At 40.1% G+C, this 25,128-nt stretch overlaps 1 protein-coding gene across 4 annotated transcripts in view; it reads right to left on the reverse strand.

The window, feature by feature from the left end:
- Positions 1–25,128, reverse strand: part of CSNK1D (casein kinase 1 delta) — a 42,267-nt gene that overhangs the window by 11,961 nt on the left and 5,178 nt on the right. For 2 of the 4 annotated variants that reach the window (XM_061615983.1, XM_061615984.1), the window contains exons 2-8: positions 23,030–23,140; positions 20,361–20,509; positions 18,118–18,346; positions 16,735–16,905; positions 15,508–15,656; positions 10,828–10,999; positions 7,979–8,118 (exon numbers count right to left, since the gene is read on the reverse strand). In XM_061615983.1, coding sequence (XP_061471967.1) covers positions 7,979–8,118; positions 10,828–10,999; positions 15,508–15,656; positions 16,735–16,905; positions 18,118–18,346; positions 20,361–20,509; positions 23,030–23,140 — 1,121 coding nt within the window. The other 2 variants (XM_061615982.1, XM_061615986.1) reach the window with 2 other exon arrangements.

A 25,128-nucleotide genomic window follows, 5' to 3' on the forward strand; every position in this document is an offset into this window, starting at 1 on the left:
AGGTGGGGGGAAAAGACAGCCGTTTGTAACAATTCCACCACCCAATATATAATTTCCAACTATGATTCTAACTGGAGTTGCTCTTAAATTTGGAATCGTGCCCATTTCAGAGGCCTCACAGTCATAGGTTCTCCAACAATTTAAAAGCCCCCACAAAGCTGACAACCTCATGACTTGAAGGAATGTCTTTTTAACAACTAGTGAATTAAGGAAGGCTGCTTCATCAGCAGGTGGCAACCAACAGTATATTGGAGGGGATTTTTGTTCCAGCAACTCTCAGCTCAAAAGGATCATCATCACTTTAACTGTTTATTGCCAACACTGGCCACTGATTCAAAAAACATTTTCCTTTGTCACAGTGGCTATCCTGCACAGCATTTCAAAACTCTTTTTGAAGTGGAAGTGAAGCATTATCTTTCATTAGCACCAAGTTGTGTATAAGCTTAATCTGGAGCCCTCTGGCTATTATCCACAAACATGCCCATAGACACAACCTTGAAGATAAAGCAGCAGCTCTTTACGCCTCTCTCTTGTCCAAGACAGCACACACACGTACAAGCTACATCTGTCTGGCAGACTTACTACTGATAAATTCACCACATTCCTGTGTGTACCACTGGCAATTCAACAGGTTCTCAAATTCCCAACGAAACACATTTGACGCAGTACACATTTCTAATGCTAATAAATGTCAAGTTTTTTTCTAGGCTAGCTGAGTACAGTAGGCTTATAGCCTACTGTAGGCTTATAGCCTACTGTACAGTAGTAGAGTACAGTAGGGATTATAGCTTCCTGACAGTCTATTTTCCCAGTGATTCTCAATAGCTCTTTTCCTTTACGCACTGAGCAGCAAACATGTTCACACATATACCCGCATATCAATCCCTAGCAGCCAGAGGTGGAGCTTAACTAAGCAAAAAAAGTCATCTTCTTTTAGAGGGCCAACCACTGCTTCACTACCACATCAGAAGAAATATGGAGGGTTAAATGCCACTCCACTCACAGGCAGGAAAAGCTAAGTTCAGCAAAGTTGTATAGAAGATTTTTGTTGCAGAGTCCAGCCCATCCAAAAGTGAAAGGCAGGTTCAATGGTTTGTTCCTAGAGGGCAGACCAGCACTTCTCAGCCTGCAGAAGACAACCAAGCTTGAAAGCCAACACATCTTCCACAAGCGAGTCTGCAAAACCCACTGTGCCATTCAGATAATAAGGATATCGGTGTTCATGATAATCAAGTACATCACCAATTTTGGTTTCCAGTTCCTACCAACACAAGTCCCTGAAAAAAGAGAAAGTCCTCTTTCTCATGCTAACTGAAACGTACAACTAGAACTCCCAAAAGAACAAAACTTCTGGACCCGCACTGAGGAAAATCTTGTTTGAAATTATAATGAAGATTATAGCAAACATAAGACATCAAACGGTACATCATTTAAGGATGGGCCAGCTTTTACAAAAGAATGCAAGACAAAGGGAACTGCCAAGTGAAGACATTCAGGTAGTACTACTCATATAGTAGCACAAGTACTGAATGAGCCAATAAAGTTAGCTGAAGGATTTAAGACAGAGTAATACAGAGGCTGTAGATCAATTCACAGAACTGCCAGCTGAAAATCCCCTTTCAAAAACAATGGGCCATTAGGCCATGTGCTCTGATATGCTATGGCATGCACATCTGTACCCTTGCGACTGTTCCATCCATGGGGGGAAGAAAAGGAATACAGCTACATGCATGTTTACAGTGTCACGTCACGAGTATGATGGGGGTGTCCCTGCTGCTCCACTACACATGAAGCTACTGACTATCAAATCATTAACAGCCTTTAGGCCATGGTGGAGAGCTGCATGTGGACCTTGACCTAATTTCATGCAGACAGAGAGAGTCCACAGAGAGAGGAGAACTGGTGAGGGGCAGGACCCAAAACAGATGGCACAACAGAGAGGGCAGGGGGAAGCCTTCTGTAAGCAATTCATTCAGACTGCTGGCCAAAGAGGGGAAATCAGAGTGAGAGTGAATGAGTGTGAGGTTGGGGGAGCTGAAATGGACAGAGAAATGGAGGGGGAAAGCCCCCCGTAAGTTAGCAGTTCAGACCTTTGGGAATAATTATCTATCCTTTTCCTGGCAGCCTGCTAGGCAGGCAAGGACGGAAGTGACGGAGAAAGGTGGTCTGCTCACATTTGCCTCTGGCCTTGCCCACTGCCATCATGCTGCCCCCTGCAGATTACTCCCAAGGGAATATGGCACTTGGCAGAAAAGGTTCCCACCCCTGCTTTAGACAACGGGCCTATGAACACTTTGTTGGAATGCAACCCAAGTTTGCATTAAGACCATCATCTAGAGTGAACAAGAAGGAGTTGGCCCCTTCCTGGACTCCAGCACTCAAAAGGCAGAGCCTCTGTAGCCCATTTCTCACAGAGGTGGTAAACTTGTGCTTTCAGACTCTGGATGGGGGCTCACATGACCAAACACTCCTCCATAAAAAAAACACCACTCCATATATAAAATTAGGTCAGGGAGGAGGCTAGGGTAGAACTCTTCTACCCAACATCTTTTCAATTAGGTGTGTGTGTACTGAAGACCATTCAGTCCTCATCGAGTCCTCACCAACAGGCTGAAGAGGTGCATATTATTGAGGGGTTTTGCCAGAATATTTGAGATACTCATCAACATCCGGACTGCTTGCACTTCTATATATAACCTTGAATATTTGTTTGATCTGAGAAACCCTGCTCCATTCCCAGTATTTACCTGACCATTTTTAATCCCCCAACCACTATGATTCCAAGGTGGTAAAAACTGTTGATTGCAGTTCTGGTGTGCAGCCTGACTTTCCTTTTATCCATCCTCTGTGGAAGACGCTAACCCATAATAGTGAATGGCTCTCTGACTATAGCAAACCCTGTATAAACGAGAGGATTAGTTCTCAGTGGCTCTCCATTTGATCTCTTATATAGCCACTAAGTATGGAACTGTGTCACCTGGATCATAGCCTTCTACCACTCGTCTTAGAAGGAAGTTTCAGTAGAGGCCAAAACATGAATCTGGCTAGTATAAAGGACCTAGACTTTTGGGAGTTTTATTTAATACTACACAGTAAAATCCAAACATATGAGAAGCAAAATGTCCCTCATTTAAATCACTTCTCTGCTCTTTATTAACTCTTCTTTCTTCATCATCTTCTGCCTTTTTCTCATTTGCTCTTCCTCCTGCACTTCTTTCTTGGCAGCAACTTCAAATTCTCAGCTCCCCGCAGGCTCCACTCATAAACCATCCCCTGGTGTACCTGCTAGAGTGGTCACCAAGGAAATCGTTAATGTTGACTATAAGATGTCATACTGGGATTTAATGACGACATAACCAAATATTAACTGGGATGCCAGGTAAGGATTCACACAATTTAATCATGTTTGAAATGGTTTAGAACTGTGGAAGAGGCCACTGTGATTAGGTTATAACTATGAAAAATTACAAAAATGTCTTATGTTCAAGATTTCCTAGCTGAGATCCAGGCAACCTGACTGACCTTACGCAACATAAACACAGCAAGCAGGCTGTATTATACCCACTGCAAGAACTGTGACTTGTTAGCAAAGCAGTATCTTCACAACAGAGGAAAATGCTTTAAAAATGGTAGCAAAGACATTTAGCCAAGAAAACAAAAGCAGAACTCTTCAAAGGAAGTAAAACAGTGAGACCTTTAATCTTTCAGTGTCAACATATGCCAAATGATCGTTCTTTTGTACATGTTAAGGATTGTTTCGTTGTTATTGAACCTCTATTCCGCTTGTTTGCCTCAAGTATTCTCTTCCTGCTCCCTGGCTGCCATGCACAGCACTGTGCTACATAGAAACACAGCACTATAGCAGAGAATGAGGAAGGAGGTTAAAGCCAGAAAACAGGGAGGGCAGACAGTTGTTATAGTATTTCTGGCAAACAGTCAGATGTATAGCCATCATAGGACTGCATTTTTCCTCTGGTGACAGAATACAGCACACTGTTATAGTAGCAAAGGAAGTGTAGGCTGGTGCCATTTGCTTCTAGGCAAGGGGCAACTGTCATTCCAGAAAAGTGGCAAACTTCAAAAGCTTCGCTAGTTATCTTGAAAATACAGCTACAGTGCACTCAGTACATTTGCTCCTCCAAATTGAAAGGCTCAGGTTTGGCTGAAAGAATGTTTTACTATGTGACAGATCAATCCCTTTTAGTTCAAGAAGTGGGAGATCGGAAACTCTTAATCTGTATGCTCTTTTGTGAAGAATAGAAAAAGTAACTCCAAGAAATGTCATACATTGTGTTTTATAAAACAAGGGCATTTTTGATCCCATCATGTTCACTGCATTATGATTACTTTTTGTGAAACACCTGGTTGGTTTCCCCCTCCCAAAAAAAGGTGTGTTACAGATTGTTCAAACAAATCATTTTCTGTGAAGTATGCTCTGCTTGCTCTTTGCTAGAAATAATGAGGTACTTGTGCGAGAGCTCATATAATACACCATTTTGTAGCAGATGGGGGACTCTACCACGGAACTTCTGCATCAGATTAGATCATAGCTGCATGTTTTTAAAGTCAGTAGAAGTCAACATGATCTACAATATGACCTACTACAAAACAGGGAGTGGATCCTTTTTGGTTTGATTTCAATAATTTGACCCATAACTACTTCTTACATATATGGAGAAGAGAGGGCAGAGGTTTTGCACCCCCAAACAGTTAATCCAAGGAGGGGCAATGGCAGCAAAGGAGCTGGAGAGGACTTCATCTGCTAGAAGGGTTAGCAGTTTGGAATGTATAGATTTGGATTTTCACTTTGGGAACTCTCAAGCTTCAATGAACCAGGTTTTCACAACCAAAGTTTAGTCTCATTTGGCTACTGATTTTCAATACCTTTTGGAAAGAGGTCCCTTTGAAAACAGAATGTGCAGTCTTCTCAGCCTGGAGCGCTTTCATTAAACTGGTTTAAAGAATGCTTCTTAAACAATTTAGACGGTTTTTAATTAACCATTTTACTTTGAGCAAGTAACCAACAAAGATAGAAAGACAATACCATTTTTCAGTACTAAATTCATGAGCAAGGGACTATTACACACTCATACATGATTGAGGGTGGGGGATGTAGGTCCATGACATTGTTTTTGTAAACTGCTCTAGAAGCTTGCTGAAGGGTGGTATAGAAATCTTTCAAACCCACATTTTGCCCACTAAAATGCAGCCAAGGCAATCTTTATAATTCTGCATCAGAATGGGAAGAAAATGACTAATTACAAATGGCTTTCTATAGTTCCCACGCATATAATGCAAACCTTCATCATTTACAAAGAGACCCATGAAAGAGACACATTGGTCTAGACAAAATTGGCCAGAAGTTTGGTGTCTGCTAAGTTCAAAACCAAGATGATTTTCAGATATTAAATGTAATGTAGTCAGCTTGGATTAAATGGCCCTCATGTAAAGGAAAGCAAGTAATTACATCTCAGAGTCTAAAAGTGCTTTATTCCACGTAATTTAAGTAATACGCACTTTCTTCCTCTTCCTTCGAGGTCTGCAGGAACTTGGCTTTACAGATGGAAGGATAAAAGAGAGAGTCTCAAAACCCCCAAAACTTCAATTTCTTCAAAATTAGCAAATCTGTAATATACCCACAGGAAATACTCATTCAAGTCCCATATTTCCCAGCTCCATTCCAGCATGCAAGGTCAGGCTCTTAGAGTAGGAGCTAAGGAGCACCATCTTACCCGCTGTGAATTTTTACAATGCATATTGAATGGCGGGAAAAATATGTTTTACAGAACTCTTCTTCATTTCCTGGAGTGGACATTTTCTGGATATTAACAATAGGAATGAGACATTCAGAAACTCATTTAAAAGCCTACCATCTGATCTGTCCATGAAGAGGTAGCATTCAAAATAAGCAGAAGTATGGCATAAGAATGTAGTATGATAAATAATGCCTATTAGCTGCAGATTTTGGGCTTCCAGAAAATCTTACTAGTGTCATTTAAAGACTGAGATGTTTCACTTTGAAGCCTCAATGTATTATAATAAATTTTATCACTTTATTGCAAACACTTGTGATAGGTTACAGAATTTGTGTTCCTATGGAGTTGAAATGTGAAATTTCTTATTCTTCTTCATTAAGCGCTGCTGTCTGCCCAAAAGGTTTTTGCTCTTGTATAAGATACTATTTAGTATTTGAGGAACTGTGATGATTCAAGCACAAGTTCCTCTTGTCATCTGCTAACTTTATCTAGCATTCCTGACCAGATGATTTTTGATGCATGGCGTTCCAAAGATCAACTGCAATATCCATGCTGATGTCCTGTTCAACCGCAGAACATTTTGCTCCTTTGGCACTTCTTCAATTTACATCAAGTCACAAATCAATTTGCTAGTGCTTCTAAATGGCCACTTTCTTGCTCTGGCCTTCCTAAAATGTTAGTGTGTTCTCTCTCTCTCTCTCTCAGACACGCTCACATGCCACTCTCTTAGCATCAAATCTGAACAGTGTCAATGTTTCTAAATTCACAACTTTTTTTTGGCTACTACTTTGGAATGAGGAAGCCCAGAGAACTGCTTTCTAAAATGCATGTTTCCTTGCTATAGCCTCCCTGAGACACAGCCTAAGTTTATAATCCAAGCCTTATTTGGTTGCATGCCATACATATTGTGTGGGAACCTAAAAACCTGAAATGCCTCAAGCTACTCATATTAGCTAATATCCTCTCTTCAGCCATGAGACAGACAACCTTTTCCTTATGTTTGGAAACACATACAAGAAATAACCAACAAAATGGAGCCAATTGTCATCCTACTCATGCAGGAGATGTATTTATCTTCCAAAAAATACTCCTGCTTTAATGCAACAAGTATTTAGACTTATGGCCTGTTGTGTGAACTGTGCTGTAATTCAACTGAATTTTTCTGAATACATGTCACAGGTTATAAAAAATAATAATGCATGCTATATGGCTAACATTACAAACTGCAATTAGCTGTCCCAAGGTCAAGAAGCTTGCTTGTTGCAGTAAGGTACAGATTCATTCAGAACAACTAATCTAGCTTAGCTTCATATTTTTGACAAGAAAGCATGCCCAAAGCTAGTTTGGAAGCCATTTTTACTTCAAGATTTAGCAAACTCTAAAAGTGCAAGAAGAGAAAATAAAAATGGTATGAGTTATACCTAAGAAATTAATACAAAGAATGCAAGACAAATTCATTCCTCTTTCAACCTCTTATTTCACAGGCATAAGAATTTCAGAGCTACAGTAGCATTAAGCACACTCCTCTTACATTGGATATGATTTACAGACAGTCACTTATACCAGATAGAAGCTGGTAAGCTACTTCCCCTTAACGGTCATTTATATGGAAATATAGCTCAAGCCATGTCAAAATCTCCAAATGGGTACATCTCTACCACTAGACACTACAGAACTGTGTGAATGGATGACTAAGGCTACAATTTGCATTGTCCATGTGTAACATTGGACAAACTGAGTCTGTACTAAGGATAAAAGGACAGCACTTATTGATCCTTCTTCGGCATGATATGTAACAAGTACTAGCATTCATTCATTTGTATAAGGCTTCTGAGATCTGCAGTGGTTAGAAAAAACATGACATTTAAGTCAGTTGATGATTCACACATAGCAAAAGTCACTGAAATTTCCATGGCTGTTAAGTCTGTGTGCTGTAAATACTCAAACATCCAAAAAGGAATTAAACAAGGTAGGTACCCAGTCCTCAATTATAGTAACTTTTAGGACACCTTTCTTCACACTCAAACCTCAAGATCAAAAAGCTGAAGCCTTCAAAAGTAGCAAATCTTCAAACTAATTCATGTCAACTAAGAGAACTGCATATCTAAACTTGTGAGGTGAGCTTTCCTACTCAGGGTATTTTTTCTCTGAAGGATCTTGTCAAAGAACACTAGCAAACTCCTATCCTTTTCCCCATAAAAAAAATCAGAACTGTTTTGTACCTGTGAGGTTGACATGCGTGAGGTATCTTGTCGGCCTGTTAAATCAGACGAGGAGATATTGACAGGGGCCCCACGATGCAATCGCATACTCACTTTCCGTTCTCGCTCCATTCCAGACACTGGCCGAGGAGATGTGTTTGCTGACAAAAAGACCACAAGAGGGCACATTTAATTTTGTGCATGTAGTTACTGGCCAACAGAAACTCTTGCCTCTGCTGGCCTCTCTTTATTGCATCAGTTTATAAGAATACTAATACTCTCTATGTTAGAACTATTAAAACCTGCCCCTTTTGCATGCCTAACTAGGGAGGCTTTCAAGTCAAGAAATTAATGTTATAAAATCCTGCTGTACTTAAGTATGAAGAACTGCATCCAGAAATATGCATGCTGGCAGAAGCAAACTTTCCTATCTCATCCGCCTTTGGCAGTTCTCTGCCCCTTCCCGCCGCAAGGTGTTGAATGGTAAGCTGTGGTGCAGCTGGGGGTGGGATCTCCAACACTGGGTGGAGCTCCCAGATGTTGCATCTGCCCAATTTTCAGGGATCTCTTCTCCTCCCTTAGGAGAGACTTATCAGGGAGGCTGTGCAGATGCGGGAGGAGAAAAATCTTCTTCTGTCACCCTTCAGAATTGCTTATTTCTGGTTTCAACTCTCAGTACTGAGGAAGACTGAAGATGCAATACACAGCAGCTGTGAAAAAGGTGAATGCCATGTTAGGATCATTAGGAAAGGGACTGAAAATGAAGCTGCCAATACAAAAATACAAACTTATGGTGCAACTGCACTTAGAATACTGTGTTCAGTTCTGGTCACCTCAAAAAGGATATTGTAAAGCTGGAAAAGGTTCAGAAAAGAGCAACCCAAAATGATCAAGGGGATGGAGCAGGCAAGATAACAGTATCTGGGGCTTTTTAGTTGTGAAAAGGTGGGTAAGACACAATAGAGGTGTATAAAATTATGCATGGCATAGAGAAAGCGGATAAAGAGAAGTTTTTCTCCCTCTGATAGCTCTAGAAAAACTGGGGACATTTAATAAAGCTGAATGTTGGATGGCTTTCAAAGATTAGGCAAAGGAAGAGACAGATATGAAGTATGTACAGGGAAAAAAAGTCCAAAGACATGGAAATAAGCAATATCAGTCTCATGAAATGCTTATAATATTGATATTACAGATGGAAAGCCAGAGTTGTGGTACGGTTCAAGAGTTGGACTAGGCCTTGGAAGATCCTGGTTCAAATTCCTCTTCAGCCATGAAGCTCATCAGGTGATCTCTGGAGAGTTCACTGTATCTCAGCCTAATTATTTCAAAGGACTTTTGTGATGACAAAACGGGGTGGGGGAAGAATGATGTAGGCTGCCTTGAAGTCCTTGGAGGAAAGGCCGGATATAAATATAAATACAGACAGTGTGATAGAATGGTTAGGGTGTTGGGCTATGACCTGGGAGACCAGGGTTTGAATCCCCACTCAGCCATAAAGCTTACTGGGTGACCTTGGGCCAAGCACTACCTTTCAGTTTAACGTAGCACAGTACTGTTGCGAGGATAAAATGGGGAGGGGAGAATCATGTACACCACCTTGAGCTCCTTGAAGGAAAGGTGGGATATAAATGTAATAGATAAATAAATGGAATATATAAACATATATATATATATATAAATATATACACATAACTAATTAATCACATAAATGCTAAATGCTTATGTCTTCTTGAAATTATAGTGAATAGATTTTATTTAGGAAAGTGTACTGTGGCTTGGATCCAGACTTGATATTATGTAAATGGAAAGGTGTGTAGAAGGGTCTTCAGTGCAGCACAGGATCCTGCAGATGGAAAGGGGAGGCCAAAGCTATTTCCCCTCTCCCTGATGCAGCCACCTGCACACCTCCCATGCTGTTGGAGGGTCTGCTAACCTCTCTGAAGTAGGTTTTCATGGGGAAAAAAAGATGAGAGAATTGAAGAGGGAAGACAGAGAGAAGACTGGGGGGAGATATGATCGTACTCAAGTATTTTAAAGGTTGTTGCACAGAGGGGGGCCAGGATCTCTTCTTGATTGTCCCAGAGTGCAGGACACAGAATAATGGGCTCAAGTTACAAGAAGCCAGATTTTGATTGAACGTAAGAAAAACCTCCTATTAGAGTGGTACGACAATGGAAAGGGAGGTGGTGGGCTCTCCAACAATGGAGGCATTCAAGAAGCGGTTGGACAGCCATCTGTCAGGTATCCTTTAACTTGGATTTCTGCATTGAGGTGATGGTGGACTTGATGGCCTTACAGACCCCTTCCAACTCTATGATTCTATGGCAATTGGTTAAAATCGCCTCCCAGTTCGGCCAGCAGGAGCATTTAATGGGCAGAATCCAGCTCACAGGATCACTGGATTCAAGCCTGTATTTTCTTTTGGTAAATCTATTAGGAATTCACTTTTCCATAACACAGAAAGCTACAACTCATGTTTTTGCTTCAAAGAACCACACAGAATGCTATTATTTATTTAAGATTAATTTTGAATTAGCTTCTCAGATGCATCCCAAGCTATAGGAACACCAGCTCTACCATACCTGTTCAGGTGAGAATGGGTGAAAGCAGCCTTCAGGATTTTCCTATTCAACATGGGAAGGTCGGGGACTGAGTGGGCACAGCTACAGTGTGCAGTTCTGTGTCTCCTATATGTCTAAACAGGGCACAGTGCCTGAACTTTTATCAGTGCTGAATATAAATGTTTTGTGTTATACCAAAGATTTTACTTATTGAAAATAGAGAAGCCACTGTATTTCTATCACCAGCAACTGGGAGACAGTCAAGGATTAAATAGAAGGCAACCCACCTCGGGGCATTCTTTGGCATACCTGTATGTGAAGTTGGGGTAAGAGGAGTTGGTGGAGCTACATCTTGTGTCCCCCTCAGCCTGCCAGAGGCAGTGGAAGGTAAGCCGCGAACAGCTGGATTTCGTGTGTGTCTCAGTCTTTCCTCTCTCTCTCTTCGTTCACGCTCAGCATCTTCAACTGCACGGCTTGCACCCTGTAAGAACACATAATCTGGCATTATACCAAAATTTGAAATTACTTAATTAGAAGCATGTATTCAGCACTGAGAGTAGTTGCAATGTCAAAGCTACACTGCTGAGTTTATCTACAGCTAGCAGGGTTGAAAATCAGACACTGACTCAATAGGTGAAGGGTTGGGCAGGTTATTCTCTCAGCCCTGTTCCCCATTTCTAGAGGAAAAACGAATGGTGATCTAAATGTTTGTTTTTATTTAACACGATTCATATACTGCTTAATCATCAAAAACCTCTAAATGTCTTGCATAATACACAATGATCAATGAGTTAAGAGAATATAAGCAACCCTAAACCTTAGGAAAAGGGCAGGCAATGGATTGGATGCAAAGGACTGGCACATCCACTTCCGCAAAAGAGAGTGGAATTGTCTCCTGATTTCCCTGTTCAGCTGTACCCCCCCCCACCACATCCCAGGAGTGGCTTGGGGGGCATAGGGGGAAGGAGCTGGGCAAGTCCTGTTTCGACAGCAGAACCCAGCTTGCAGTTCTTAGGATATTCATTTAATTCATTCATTCAATTTATATCCCACCTTTCCCCTTATAGGCTAAATATTTTGAGAACCTTATAAATGCATGCATGATTATAAGCTACTATTCCACAGCTGGGACAACTACTCAGGATTGGAGGAATGAACACTTTTCAAGAGACCCGCATGCTATGTAAGCCAGTGATGGGGAGCCTGCGATTCTCCACATGTTGCTGGACTACAACTCCCATAATCTCCAACCACTGGCCAAGACAAATGTCTGCCTTCAAAGGCAGAATACTCTCCTCTAAACCATGAACAATATAGCTACAAAAACTCAATTCTCCTGAATAGTAGAATGAACAAAGTTCTCCCTATGAATAAATTTCCACAGCATTCTAGATGAACACCAATTATCAGAAAAGTTCACTTAAAATCAGGCAGATGGAAGACCACCTAGGACAGCTTGGCATCCTTCAGAAATTTGTTTCATATTAGACAAGGAAAATGGAGAATGCATGAGAAATCAAAACTTCATTAATGTAATGTATACAAAAAATTTATAAGTGAGCTTTACTCATCCAACATTACCAAACATGACCTATTAAGACCCGACATGGAAGAAGCCCATGACAAGGGAAGAAGTGGAACTTGCAATCATTTAATAGGACACAAGAAAACGCCTCGGTACCTACAATATTTGGCCAAAACATCTCAAAGCTGGAAAATACATTTGTTTAAAGCTCTTGCACAACATTTCTATGAATATATTGAAACAAAAGAACACTGGTGGCATTAGGAAACCCCCCCAGACAATACTGTTACAGAAAGGCAATCCTGAATCCCTTCCTCTTGAAATGGAAATGGCCTGCCTTCAAGTCGATTCCGACTTATGGCGACCCTATGAATAGGGTTTTCATGAGTCTGAGAGGCAGTGACTGGCCCAAAGTCACCCAGCGAGTTTCATGGCTGTGTGGGGATTCGAACCCTGGTCTCCCAGGGCATAGTCCAACATTCTAACCACTAGGCCACACTGGCCCTCTCCCTTCCTCTTATTTCAACCTAAATTCATTTGCACTGTAAATCATATTAAAAACAATTTCTAGCTACACATAAAAGAAAAATGGATTTCTGTTGATGACTCTTAGGTACTGACCACGAACATTTAATCTGGCAACTAATGAGAGTAGAGAGAGAGAAAAACAGGTACTGGCAGCTACTTCCAATATTGGAGGTGGCATGCCTCTGAATTCCAGCTGCTGAGGAGCACAAGTGGGGAGAGTGCTGTTATGCTCAGGTCCTTTTTGTAGGCTTCCCACAGGTATCTTGTCGGCCACTGTGAGAATGTTACACTTCTTATGTTCTTGGCCTTTGTCAACAATAAAAAAATATTTTTACTCCATTGAATTCAATGCCATTGTCAATGTACTCCACGGTCTCAGTACTGTCAAGATGAATAATGACTTGCTTGAACAAACAAAAACTGTACTACAGAGTTCATGCTATTCAGTGATCCATGCTGCATCCATGTTTGCAAAAGGTGTGAGGCAAAGCAACAATTTCCCTGCAACCATACGCTGCACTTCTGGAATCACTTTAATAAAACAACAAAACAAGCACAGTGTGAAATAAACATTGACAGTGAATACCTAACACATTTAACCTTCTGCTGATGTCTGCGTATTTGCTAATGATACATTGGAATTAGAGAGGAAAATGCAACAGCTGGAACAGATAGTGTGAAATTAGACTGGAAACGAACACTTCAGAAACAAAATGGATGCTAGGAAACCTCATAACACTGTCCCTTAAAGAACTACACTGGTTGCCACATTGCTCCAAAGCCCAATTCAGGGTGCTGATGCTAGCGTATAAAGCCCCAAACAACCTGGAGCCCAAATATCTGAAGGAATTACACCTTCCATATTGGCCTGGCTGGGCATTAAGATCTGTAAGGGAGGCCCTGTTTGTGCTTCCACCACCAAGTGAAGTACAGGGGGCAGAGGTGTATAAGAGGGTCTTCTCTGTGGCGGCTCTCCACCTATGGAATTACCTCCCCTGAGGTGCATCTTGCACCAGTGTTATTTGCTGGGTTGACAGGTGAAGATGCACCTCTTTGCCTTCGGGAGTGGGTGAGGCTTCGTGTTATGAGCAGCTGACTCTGATAGCCTGCTTCCATAAGTGTTGTTGCTGTTTTTAACAGATTTATGTATACTGGGTTTTACAGCCATTTTATTTATTGTTTCACTACGTATGTATTCCTGTCCTGGGACCATGTGGTGAAGGGTGGGATATAAATATTACAAATCAATCAATCAAAACAAAAACAGAGCTTAGAAGACTACATTAAAGCCAATGGCAAAAAATCAAAGAAGCTGACCGTTACATTTAGTGTTGATCAACAAATGATTAAAACCAACACTTTTGGAAATGACAGCAGTGGTAGAAGAAAGCAGCATGGGCCAATTTTTAACAGAACAATGTCATTCCCTGATGACGAACTGAAGATAACTATTATGCTTATGATCTATGGTGTTTTTAATTGTTGTAAACCACCCAGGGAGCTTTGGCTATGGGGCGGTATACAAATGCAATAAATAAATAAATAATAAAAAGTATGTACAAAATCCTTCTTCATAATCATATACCAAATGAAGAAATATAACTCTACATGGGTTAAACAGAAGTGATACAATGCAGCTTCGACTCCAAGTACAGGTACGGCAGCCACACCACATGGTCACCCAACAAGACAACAGGAGGGTTCCTGCCTCACAGAGTGGATTCTCAGGGATCCAAAACGCTCTTGGCAAACCTAAAATGTACTAAGCTGATCCAGACGCAATTTTTTTGGCCAGTAATGTAAACATGCTGCAGATAGAATAGAATGGTGTGACATCAACTTGCTTCACATTTGGGGAAGAAAGGATGAGTAACACTCAGATACAGACACTATTCAGTAGGCAAAGTCTAGTAGATTTCTCCATGAGGGAAGGGCAAAAGATGGATGCAAGTCACAAAGAATGACATATTGAATCTGAAAAGTGAGAAAAGCACATCACAATTATTGGGCCATATCTCATATGTAGCCGTTTGAAAAAAATAGTAAAAAAACCAAAAGTCTGCAAATTAAGTACAGTTCTCCCTTCTAATCTGCTTTTTTCTTCTTCCTTGCCTTTATAACAACCATTGCCAATTACAACAAAGAGATTTGCTACAGGTTGCAAGTTTGCTTCGAGTTTGCTACAGGTTGATAGTATGTCTCTAAAATTAATCAATCTCATGCTAACCATCCAATTAAATATAGTAGCTTTTGCAGTTATATAATAAATGTTGAAATGATTCTACAATCGTTTCCATGCCTGTTGGTAATTTCAAATAAAAAAACACCCAGAGAACCTATTTGGTCCAGCAGAGCAATTATGATAAAAATGCACTACCTCCCTGCAGCCAGTCAATGAGACAACATCAGCTAATCAACTTTTATTTACAGAAGGATAGGTTATAAGCGGCCAATCAAATACATAGACCCTCCCCACCAGTCTTCAAGGATTTACAAGGAAATCCCAAGCAAGTTTACTAAGAAGCAAATCACACTGGGTTGCATCTACAGCTAGTCCAACTTGGAGTAGGACTAGCACTGGATACAATCCATTGTATTCAATGTGGCATTCTCCCCACAAAAGCACTTGCAGATTTACAGTCTTAATTCAATACTTTACTAATTAGTTATATTACAGGGATAAAACTGGTTTCAATGTCATTGCCTGTGACAGCTCACAGCAGGTTACCATTTGCTACAAACATGAAGCAGCACTACGGAGTATCCATTTTTCATTTCCAACATTAAACATCCAATTTGTTCTTAAAGTTGAGCTTAGTCAGGCTGTAGGGTAAAGTAGGCCTTCCAAACATTGCATTTAAATAACAAGGTCAAACTTTCATAGACACACAGCTTTCACAGTTAAAAAATTAAATTAGCAGGTACTGGCTACTTACAAATTTCAGCATGTTCCAGTCAAATACATAGTCATAGGAGAAGCCTTGTCTGTGGAAGAGGTTTCTGAATAATTGCCTTAGATATGAATAATCTGGTTTGTCATCAAAACGCAATGAGCGGCAGAAATTCAGGTATGTAGCAAATTCAGCTGAAATGAAATGAGAAATATGGATAATATCACAATGCCAGTGCAAACAAAAAGATCCAGTCCAGATCCATCAGTTCACCCTGTTTCCAAAGTACTGGTCAATGCTTTGTATAACAACTGAGATGACAGAACTCTGAACTGTTTCAAGTGATCAGTTTGCCCCAAAGTGATATACTTTTTCACATACTGATAGTTCCTCCGTGATCGCTATTGTATCATCACCAGGATGTTGTAATGGCAGAGGCAGCCTACAAAGGAGTGGAGAAAGCTGGATTCTAGTCAGTTTCAGGTACAAACAATATAGAGAGCTGGTGTGTATAGTGATTAGCACAAGGTTGGACTAAGGTCTGGGAGATGAGGGTTCAAATCCCCACTTGGCTATGAAATTCATCAGAAGACTTTGAGTCAGTCACTGTTTCTTAGCTTAACCCTCCTCACAGGGTTGTTGTGAAGATAAAATGGAGATGAGAAACATGTACGCCACTTTAAGCTTCTTGGAGGAAAGATAGGATACACACACATAGACACTTTTTAAAAAGAAGAGCTTGTCAATTCTTTCAGAAAATGGGGGTATTAACACTATTAGACAACACTGTTTAACTGAACACTTCCTGTTTTCCAATTTAAAGGGCAAAAGCAATCTATGAAAAAAGTTACAGTGTGTGCATTAAACTCAGTCCCTGCCTTGTTTGCAGCTATGGGTAACTTAGGTACGGTGTGTGTGCACATGTACTGACTGATCACGCAACTAATTTTCTCTGGTATGCAATGGGCAGTTTACCATGATGAACACACACTGTAGGTAGGGAAAAATCCATAGAAATGTAGGTCCTTGAAAAAAGGGGAGGTATAAAGGGGGGAAAGGAAGTTTTCTACAGTGTATTCAAACAGCATACATTCAATGTTTAAATGAAATGTTAACCCAATACAAGAAACAGTTAGTATATATAGATAAGTGCTAGAATAATTTCTAAGTTGGAGATGTAACAGAAGATGTGACATTAGGTTAATGTAAGCTTCAATGAAAAGTTAGTTTTGAAAAATTATCTAAGACTTCTAGTTCAGAGAAGAAACTTACAAGGGTATCCTTTACACAAAACCTCAATGGGTGTGGACATTTTCTTTTCACTGATGCGCTCATATTTCTGTCTCTTTGTAGCTGCCTTCAATCCCTGCCAGGGGAGGGAGCCCAGGTTAAAATACATGAGTACATAGCCCAAGGACTCCAAGTCATCTCTGCGAGATTGTTCTACAAGGAGTATAAGAGTGGAGCCATTAGGTTCTATCATCTGGTGAAATGTTTCAAATATGTTTAAAGCAAAAATTACACAATGTAAATCTGATCTGCAAGAAAAACATTGCTAAATAGTTAATTTAACCTTCAGTTAAACCTTTAGTGAATAAATTCAGTAGGAAAACTGGTGCACTCTTTTAACTACTCCTAAAGATTCACATAGAACTGGAAACTGTTCAAATAGCCATATAGATCTACACCACTTCAGAAAGGTATAACCATTCACCCGCAGGCTTGCCAATCAACCAGTAGTCCACAACTTTTGGCTTATGAGTCAACCATTTTTCACAGTAGCCTCTGGCCTGTCCCTTCCCCAAATCCTCTGAACGTGCTAAGGGCAAGCGAGAGAAGCGGAATCATTTTTTATTTTGCATGACTCTTTTGCAGAAGTCTCTGTTATGCTGCTTCTGCCATGCTAGTGTGAGACGAGACATCCCCTCCCCTGCATTCACTGAAATTCATGGAGAACTCAGGGGAAGGCTGCAAAGACATTTGTGGAGTCCTGCAATCAACCAAGTCAATTCAGACATCAGTGCGAAGAACAGACATACTGCGGAAAGCTAATTACAAAGCAAGTTACTAAAGATGATTCACACAATTGAGCCAAGTTGCAAGTTTCTCATGCAAAACACAGGCTGCAGTGGAAGATCAAGTGCTTTCCAATCCATATCTCTCGGAATGACAATCTTCCTTATAACAGAGTTCTTTGTTGCTATGCCACTGGAAAGAGCTTCTAGCAAGACAAGTTTTATGTCTGCATGCAAGTGGAGGCAAACAGAAGGAAAAAATCCTGAGATAACTTCTGCAAGCTAAGCCTGAAGGGAAATTTCTTCCCTGATCCTAAACATGGCAGTCTGAATGAAAGTTTATGGGATGAAACACTCTCAACATTTTGTTTGAAGCGGTCTCATGTATTAGAGCACCAAGGACCTAATTTGTTTAATTGGTATAGTAACACTTGAATCCTAAGCACATCAACTCAGAAGTAAGTCCTATTAGATTCGATGGTGCTGACTAGCAGGTTAAGTGGGGCTGGATTGTAGCCTAAGCCTCTTCTGATCATCCTAAGGAAATTATAGACCATAGTACCCAAAACAATTTGATTTCTCCAGATCTCTTATGTAAGAACATTACAACAGTAACCAAAATAATCTGCTACCAGCTCACCAATTCCAAGATGAGTGTTGATAGAGGCATAGCGGGCAGTTCCTGTTAAGTTTTTATTTTCACGGTATGGAATGTGCTGGTGGGTTCGAGCATCCCGATATTTCTTGGCCAGTCCAAAATCTATGATGTAGACAAGATTACCCTTCTTGCCTAACCCCATCAGGAAGTTATCAGGCTTTACATCTCGATGGATGAAATTCTTCGAATGAATATATTCTATTCGGCTAATCTAATTGCAGAAAGACACAATTTCAGAATGACAGTATATGAAACTTCTCAAAAAGCAACTGGGTTCTAATATTAAAACCCTACTTTGCTAAGTTCAAGATTAAATGCTATCTGCTTGCTTTATTGTGCAGCGTATTATTTTATCTGTTTAACTCAGCTTTTTAAATACCACAAGCCAGACTTGTTTCTAACTGTGCAATCCTACACAAGTCAACTCGGAAGTAACTCCCATGAAGAGCAATAGATTTACTCCCAGGTAAGCATGTATAAAATTGCAACCTAAGTGGTTTTCCTCCTTGGACCTTTTATTATTTATTATTATTATTTATTTATTACATTTATACGCCGCCTTTCTTTTCATAATAGAAACCCAAGGAGGCTTTTATGAAGTAAGAACAATCACCTAAGGTGAGATCCAGTTAAAACATTGGCATAGGTCCAATGCTCAGTGGTGAGACAAGCCAAGTTAACAGCCTGTCCTAGAGAGCCGGACTAGTTCTCACAGAACTACGGATTATTTATTTATTTATTTATTTATTTTATTACATTTTTAGACCGCCCTATAGCAATAAGCTCCCAGGGCGGTGTACAGCATAATAAAACAGGTTAAAATACAAGTAAATATATTAAATACAATGTAAATACAATATGAGTAGAATGGTAAGATTTTAACACATTGGAGGATGAAAAAAGAGGGTGGAATTATCATTACTCTCAAAAACATTTGTAACAAAGAACTAGTGCCTGAGCTTGTTTTATTATTACTCCCCCAGTCCCTTTTCCTTTTGTGTGGTATCTTAAGATTGTGAGCCTGAAGGCAAGAACTGTCTTCTTGCTGATATTTGTAAGCGGCTCTGGGAGTCTTTTTGAGCTGAAAAGCAGGGGGAAATGATGATGCCAACGACAACATGCTTATAGCTCCTTCAACTAGGTAAGATGGAGTTTTGACCCTAACAGTTATGCCATAACAGCAATGCTACTACATTAGACCAACAGTCCCCTCCAGGGGGGGAGCCAGACTTTGGGGAGAACTATTGCTAGATAATTTCAGTGCCATTTGTTTGCCTAAGCATGATTCCAGATGCTTCAAATAATAGCAGTACACAGGTTGGAATATTTAAGCCCTTGTTTAAATTACTTCAACTTTTCTGAAATTAAGCATTTTAAAAAGGGATAACCATACAAACACCCAAATAGCCATTAATGAAGATGCTGCTCATAGACATGTTTAGTTCTTGATTTGTACTTCAAATATACAAGTCAACAAGAATGCCTTCCACTTATATTGGGGAAACAATTGCCTAGTTAAGGATTTATATTAAATTTTCAGGTTATAAATTTTGCTGCAGCAGGAGAAAAATTGGGCAAAGCTTTAAATGAGGTGGCTGTTAATAGTTCTGATGATTCCTTAGTCAATATTGTTATGTTACTGTGTACTACATCCAATGGGCAGTCAGTTTTCATTGTTAGCAGCCTACAGCCAAATATAGTAAAAGTGACGTGACATGAGGATTTGCAATCATTTTTAAAAGCCAGACTGTCCCCCAAGAGTAGCAATAGGTTCCTAACCTAAAGTTGCAGAATCTGTAAAACCTGATGATATCCCTTAAGGGACAGACTAGTTTTTAAAATAATCACAAATCCTCATGTCAAGAGACAGATAAGGAATGCAACTTAACATACCAGAAACAGGTGAATGTCTTAGAATTCAGTTCTACAGCCAACTGCATAACCTCTCATCCCAATCCTGAGAATAATACATTTTGGGAGAAGTACGTATCTTAAAGATATATGGGTCAGATTCATGTCAGCAAAAATAACTTATAAAACATTGTTTGTACTGCACACATTTCATTTGCTGGTATATGAAAAGAACAGCTTAAGAGGTAGCCTTTCTACTTGCCCTCTAAAGGAAAGGTGTCCCAGCTTTTGCGCCATGCAAGACAATTATTTACAGAACACAGAGTAAGGAAGCCCTCCTACCCAATAATCAAGACATGCAAAGATTTTAATACCATTTGGTCAGCAAGTAAAAGGACTGTCTTGAGGCTGAATTTTCTTGAACAGAAGTTAAAGAGATCTTCAAGGCTTGGTCCCAACAACTCCATCACCATTACATTGTAGTCACCTTCAGCACCACACCATTTGATAGTGGGAATGCCCACTAGAACAGAGGAAAAATATTTATAGTATTTTGTGAAAACTGAAAATACCAGCACAAAACAGGTTTTAGAACACATTCTTCTTTCTGAAAAATAACATTTTGGGGGGATGGGGGAGAGGAACTGGAAGAGGATCCTAGATATGCTTCCAAAGGGATGCAATCTTCCTCTTCCATCTAGGAACAAGTACATCCAATTACGAGGACAAGACAATAGTTGTTCTATGAATCCTATCAGATGTAAAATTAGAATACAGGATAGAATTTGGGGGCTATGCATGCTTAGTGCTCAAAAGGTATTTTATGGCATCCTTGTACATGAATTTTCTTTAATATGTGCTATGTATTCTAGGTGGAGAACTTAACAGTTTTTTGTGGAGCACAGAACCTTGGCTACAGCTTCCAGAGACTCTCCCAATAATAAATTAGGGGAGGTTGCTCATTACTTTCAACATCCCATGCATTCCCCACCTCCTGTCTGATGACACTGTGTGATCATATTGGGTAACTAAATCTAGAAGAGAGAATCAGAGTAAAGAACACTCTAAGCCAGGGATGGGGAACCTGTGGCCCTCTACATGTTGTCAGATTCCAACTTCCATCAGCCCCAGCCAGCATAGTCAAGTGTCAGGGATGTAGTCCAGTAATACCTGGAGCGCCACTGGCTTCAAAAGAACCTGAACCACACAAGCAGCTGGACCAGTGATTACCAGAACAGAGCAGAATTGAGCCAGATCTGCATTTGGCTTATGTTCTCTCTTCAGTAATGCAAGGTCATGTGAGTAAAAGCAAGTTTATGTATGTAGCTTCCAGAGTAACACAAAGCAGAATTGTAATGTCTGCTAACATTGCTATCTTGGGGAGGGCACACTAAGGTATTCTCCAAAGGACAATGCTCCTCACCCAAAGTGAGCAGTAAATTACAAGACCTGCAAAATCAGTGCTCATGTAGCTAGCTGCTGTCAGTCAACACATCCACACACTACGATAAAGCAAAACAGATCTGATAGATTTTGTAGATTTGGAATAATAAGAAAGTGGTTTGCAATCACTGAGAAAAATTATAGGTCCAAACAAGAAAGCTTCTCATGAACAGAACAGAACAGAAGTATAGTTTCCAAATCACATGAAGTACTAGTTCCACTCTATTCGGCACTGGTTAGGCTTCATCTTGAATATGTGTCCAGTTCTGGATGCCACACTTTAAGAAGGATGCAGACAAACTGGAAGAGGTTCAGAGGAGGGCAATGAGGATGATCAGGGGACTGAAAACAAAGCTCTATGAGGAGAGATGGAAAGAACTTGACATGTTTAGCCTGGAGAACAGAAGACTAAGGGGAGATATGATAGCACTCTTCCAAGTACCTGAAAGGTTGTCACACAGAGGAAGGCCAGGATCTCTTCTCAATCATCCCAGTATGCAGGACACAGAATAATGGGCTCAAGTTATAGGAAGCCAGATTTCAACTAAACATCTGGAAAAACTTCCTAACTGTTAAAGCGGTATGATAATGGAACCAATTACCCAGGGAGGTGGTGGGCTCTCCATCACTGGAGGCATTCAAGGGTAGCTGGGCAGACACCTGTCAGGCATGCTTTAATTTGGATTCCTGCATTGAGCAGGGGATTGGACTGGATGGCCTTATAGGTCCTTTCCAACTATACTATGTTATGATTCTAAGTTCACAAGACTGAAACAGTATCTTGCCTACGTAATCTTTTGTGCAAAGACCATACATTTCAGTAAAAGAGTTTTGCCTAGTTTTAAGAATGTCAGCCTAGGACAGATACTACTGTCAGAACATAAGAATGTATGTCGCATTCTTATGAAAACCTCTCATGTAACAGTGAAGATCTGCAATTCAAGAACTCCTTGGATTACAACTCAGAATATGTTACAGATTTAAAAAAGAGAGAGCAAGCCCACAAACTAGAGCTATATTTAATATTGGACAGGTTTATTTATTTCTTACATTTATACCCCGCCTTTGTTTTCATGATAGAAACCCAAGGCGGCTTACATATGGTTCCCAGGCAGTCTCCCATCCAGGCACTGCCTAGACCTGACCCTGTTTAGCTTCAGCAGGGTGCTGGCCTCATGTGCCTTCAGACCATAGCCTGTAGCTCTAGGTTGTGGTAGTATTAGGCCTGAATCTCATTCAAACTGCATGTATCAAACGGGCTTATTGGGTATCCTTATTCAAGCAATTGTTTTCAGCTTCACAATCCGCTATGTAAACAAGAACTACCCTCAACCTTCTATAAGAACACTGAGAATGAAGACTAAAGTTGCAGGCCTATCCACACTTGCTTAGGATTAAGGCCCAATGAACTCAGTGAGAATTATTTCCAAGCAGGTCTGTTTAGGATCATATTGTAATGCATTCTGCGGCAGCTCCCTAATGCATTACAGGGAAGGGAACCATGCAATCACTTGCATACATTTTCTGCACTATCTGCCTCCTTCAATTTATAGCTGGAACGTTAGTGTCCACATGATTTATCAGCACAGAGAATGTTTACCTCCACCCTGCATCATTTTGTAAATTTTGCTTTCTATATGGAGTTGAGGATGTTTGGTTTTCACACATTCCAATTTGATGGCAACCTCTTCTCCAGCAGCAATGTCAGTCCCTAAAGGAGAAAAGAAAACTCAGTGTCAAAGTCCAAGTCAATAAAAACATGAACTGACCACAGGAATTGCCATTATAGACCTCCCCATGGCTTTTACAGCCTAGAATCTAGCATCAGACAGCAGCTGGCACCACAGTTCACAGGTTCTGGAGAGAACAGAGAGAGTAAATCCTATACTGTAAGAATAAAAAAGAGGCAAGTGATCTATAGTAGTTACTAAATGCTCTGTGTGTGCAGATTAAAAGTTGAATTGTTGTGTCTTTTCCTAGTTTGATCCAAGTTTAGTTAAGTTTTATTACTCTTTTTGTACTTCATTGATACTACAATCCAGTATGTCTATGCAAAGAAGTATGTCCCAGGTACATACATATAGGATTGTAGCCTTAATGTGTATTCTTGCTCCTTATTGGTATGTGAATGTATATGCTTTTTTGTATAACAGCAATTAAAAAAGTTAAGAAAGTTGTGTACTTCAGTTGCTGAAAATGAATAAATGACATTTAAAACACGTGCATGAAAAGTATAGATTAAAAACCCTGTTTTACAATAGCTGGAAGGCTTTTTAAATGTTTTGGAACAACAGGTTTTCCAAATGTATCACTGAGCCACCAAGTTAATTGCATTACTTTCATTTAAATCCCATAGGTTTCAATGGGAACTAAGTTCAATTAAGTTAGTCTGGACCCAAACCATTACCACTGAGTTAAATTAAATGTTTAGGTTGGGATATAAAGAGCTGCTCAGGCTCTTACAAGGGGTCTGTTAGCCCAGTAGAACTAGACTTTTTCTTGGAAAAATGTATCTCCTGTGTTCTATCACAAACTGTTCTTGCAATTCCCCTGTTTGTAAAGCAGTTTTGCCATGTTGCATGAGAAGCTGCCATAAAAAAAATATGAAGACTTATTGGGCCCAGAGAGCTAGTTTCGCAATTCTTCAGATTTACTTGACTACTAATTTGAGATTTGGTTGTCTGATAGAAACCTAAAAGTACTGAAAAAATAAACATAATAAAAAACTTCAGAATGCCCTTCAATCTTAGCAAAAAGCTTTGATACGGTAAGGTTTATCATAGCTTATTGTATGAAAAACACAATGGCTAGGTTTCAAAGAGTGGCTTTAGGCATATCAAGTGGGACTCGACATCTCTTCTTTCAATAGTACACCCCCATTCTGTATTACAAACTGTTCTTGGCAGTCCCCTCAATTTCCAAAGCAATTTGCTACCTGCCCATTTGGGAAACCCTCCAGAGCAAATCTGGAGGGTGCATAAGCGGCTGCAGGGGGAAGACAGGAAGATGAAGTCCTGCGGCACAAATCAGCTCACACAACAATGGATTCTGCCCATTATTAGTTCCATCTAAATCAATGGGACTTAAGTGCTCTTAACTGATGGTTCATACCCCATCAATCTACATTTATCTATTCCTTAATTTGTAATAGACAATTTTCAGGGGGTTCTTATTATTCAATTTCCCAGAGATTGTTTTTGTAATGTAGCACATATTACAGTATCACAATCACCTGCAAATTATGTCCTATTAAATATACATGTCAAAGGAAAAAACTGTTAGAACCACTGGATGATTATCATAGACAAAATAAAGTTTACTCTCAGTCTCATCTAAGTCTGGAAACAGGCAAGCTGCAAGAGGAGAGAGCAGAATGAATAAGTCTAAGGCATGCCTTAAAATTGAAGAGGAGCATTAGACACTTTTGCGTTTTCAGGTCTACATGCATGCAAGACACAGGAAACGGAGATGAAATGGACTGGTTGCACAGCTCAAGCATTCCTCCAGTTTCACACCTTGATTTAGTTGATACCATGAAAACCCTATTCATAGGGCCGCCTTAAGTATGAATTGACTTGAAGGTAGTACATTTACATTTTTCTGGTTGAAAATACTGTCTCTCGTTAATATGCATGATATTCTTTGGGAGAGTCTTGCATGCAATATCAGTGTTTTATATATGTAGACTACTCTTGCATT

The sequence above is a fragment of the Rhineura floridana genome, chromosome 3, assembly GCF_030035675.1.
Source record: "Rhineura floridana isolate rRhiFlo1 chromosome 3, rRhiFlo1.hap2, whole genome shotgun sequence".
NCBI classification, from domain to species: Eukaryota; Metazoa; Chordata; class Lepidosauria; order Squamata; family Rhineuridae; genus Rhineura; species Rhineura floridana.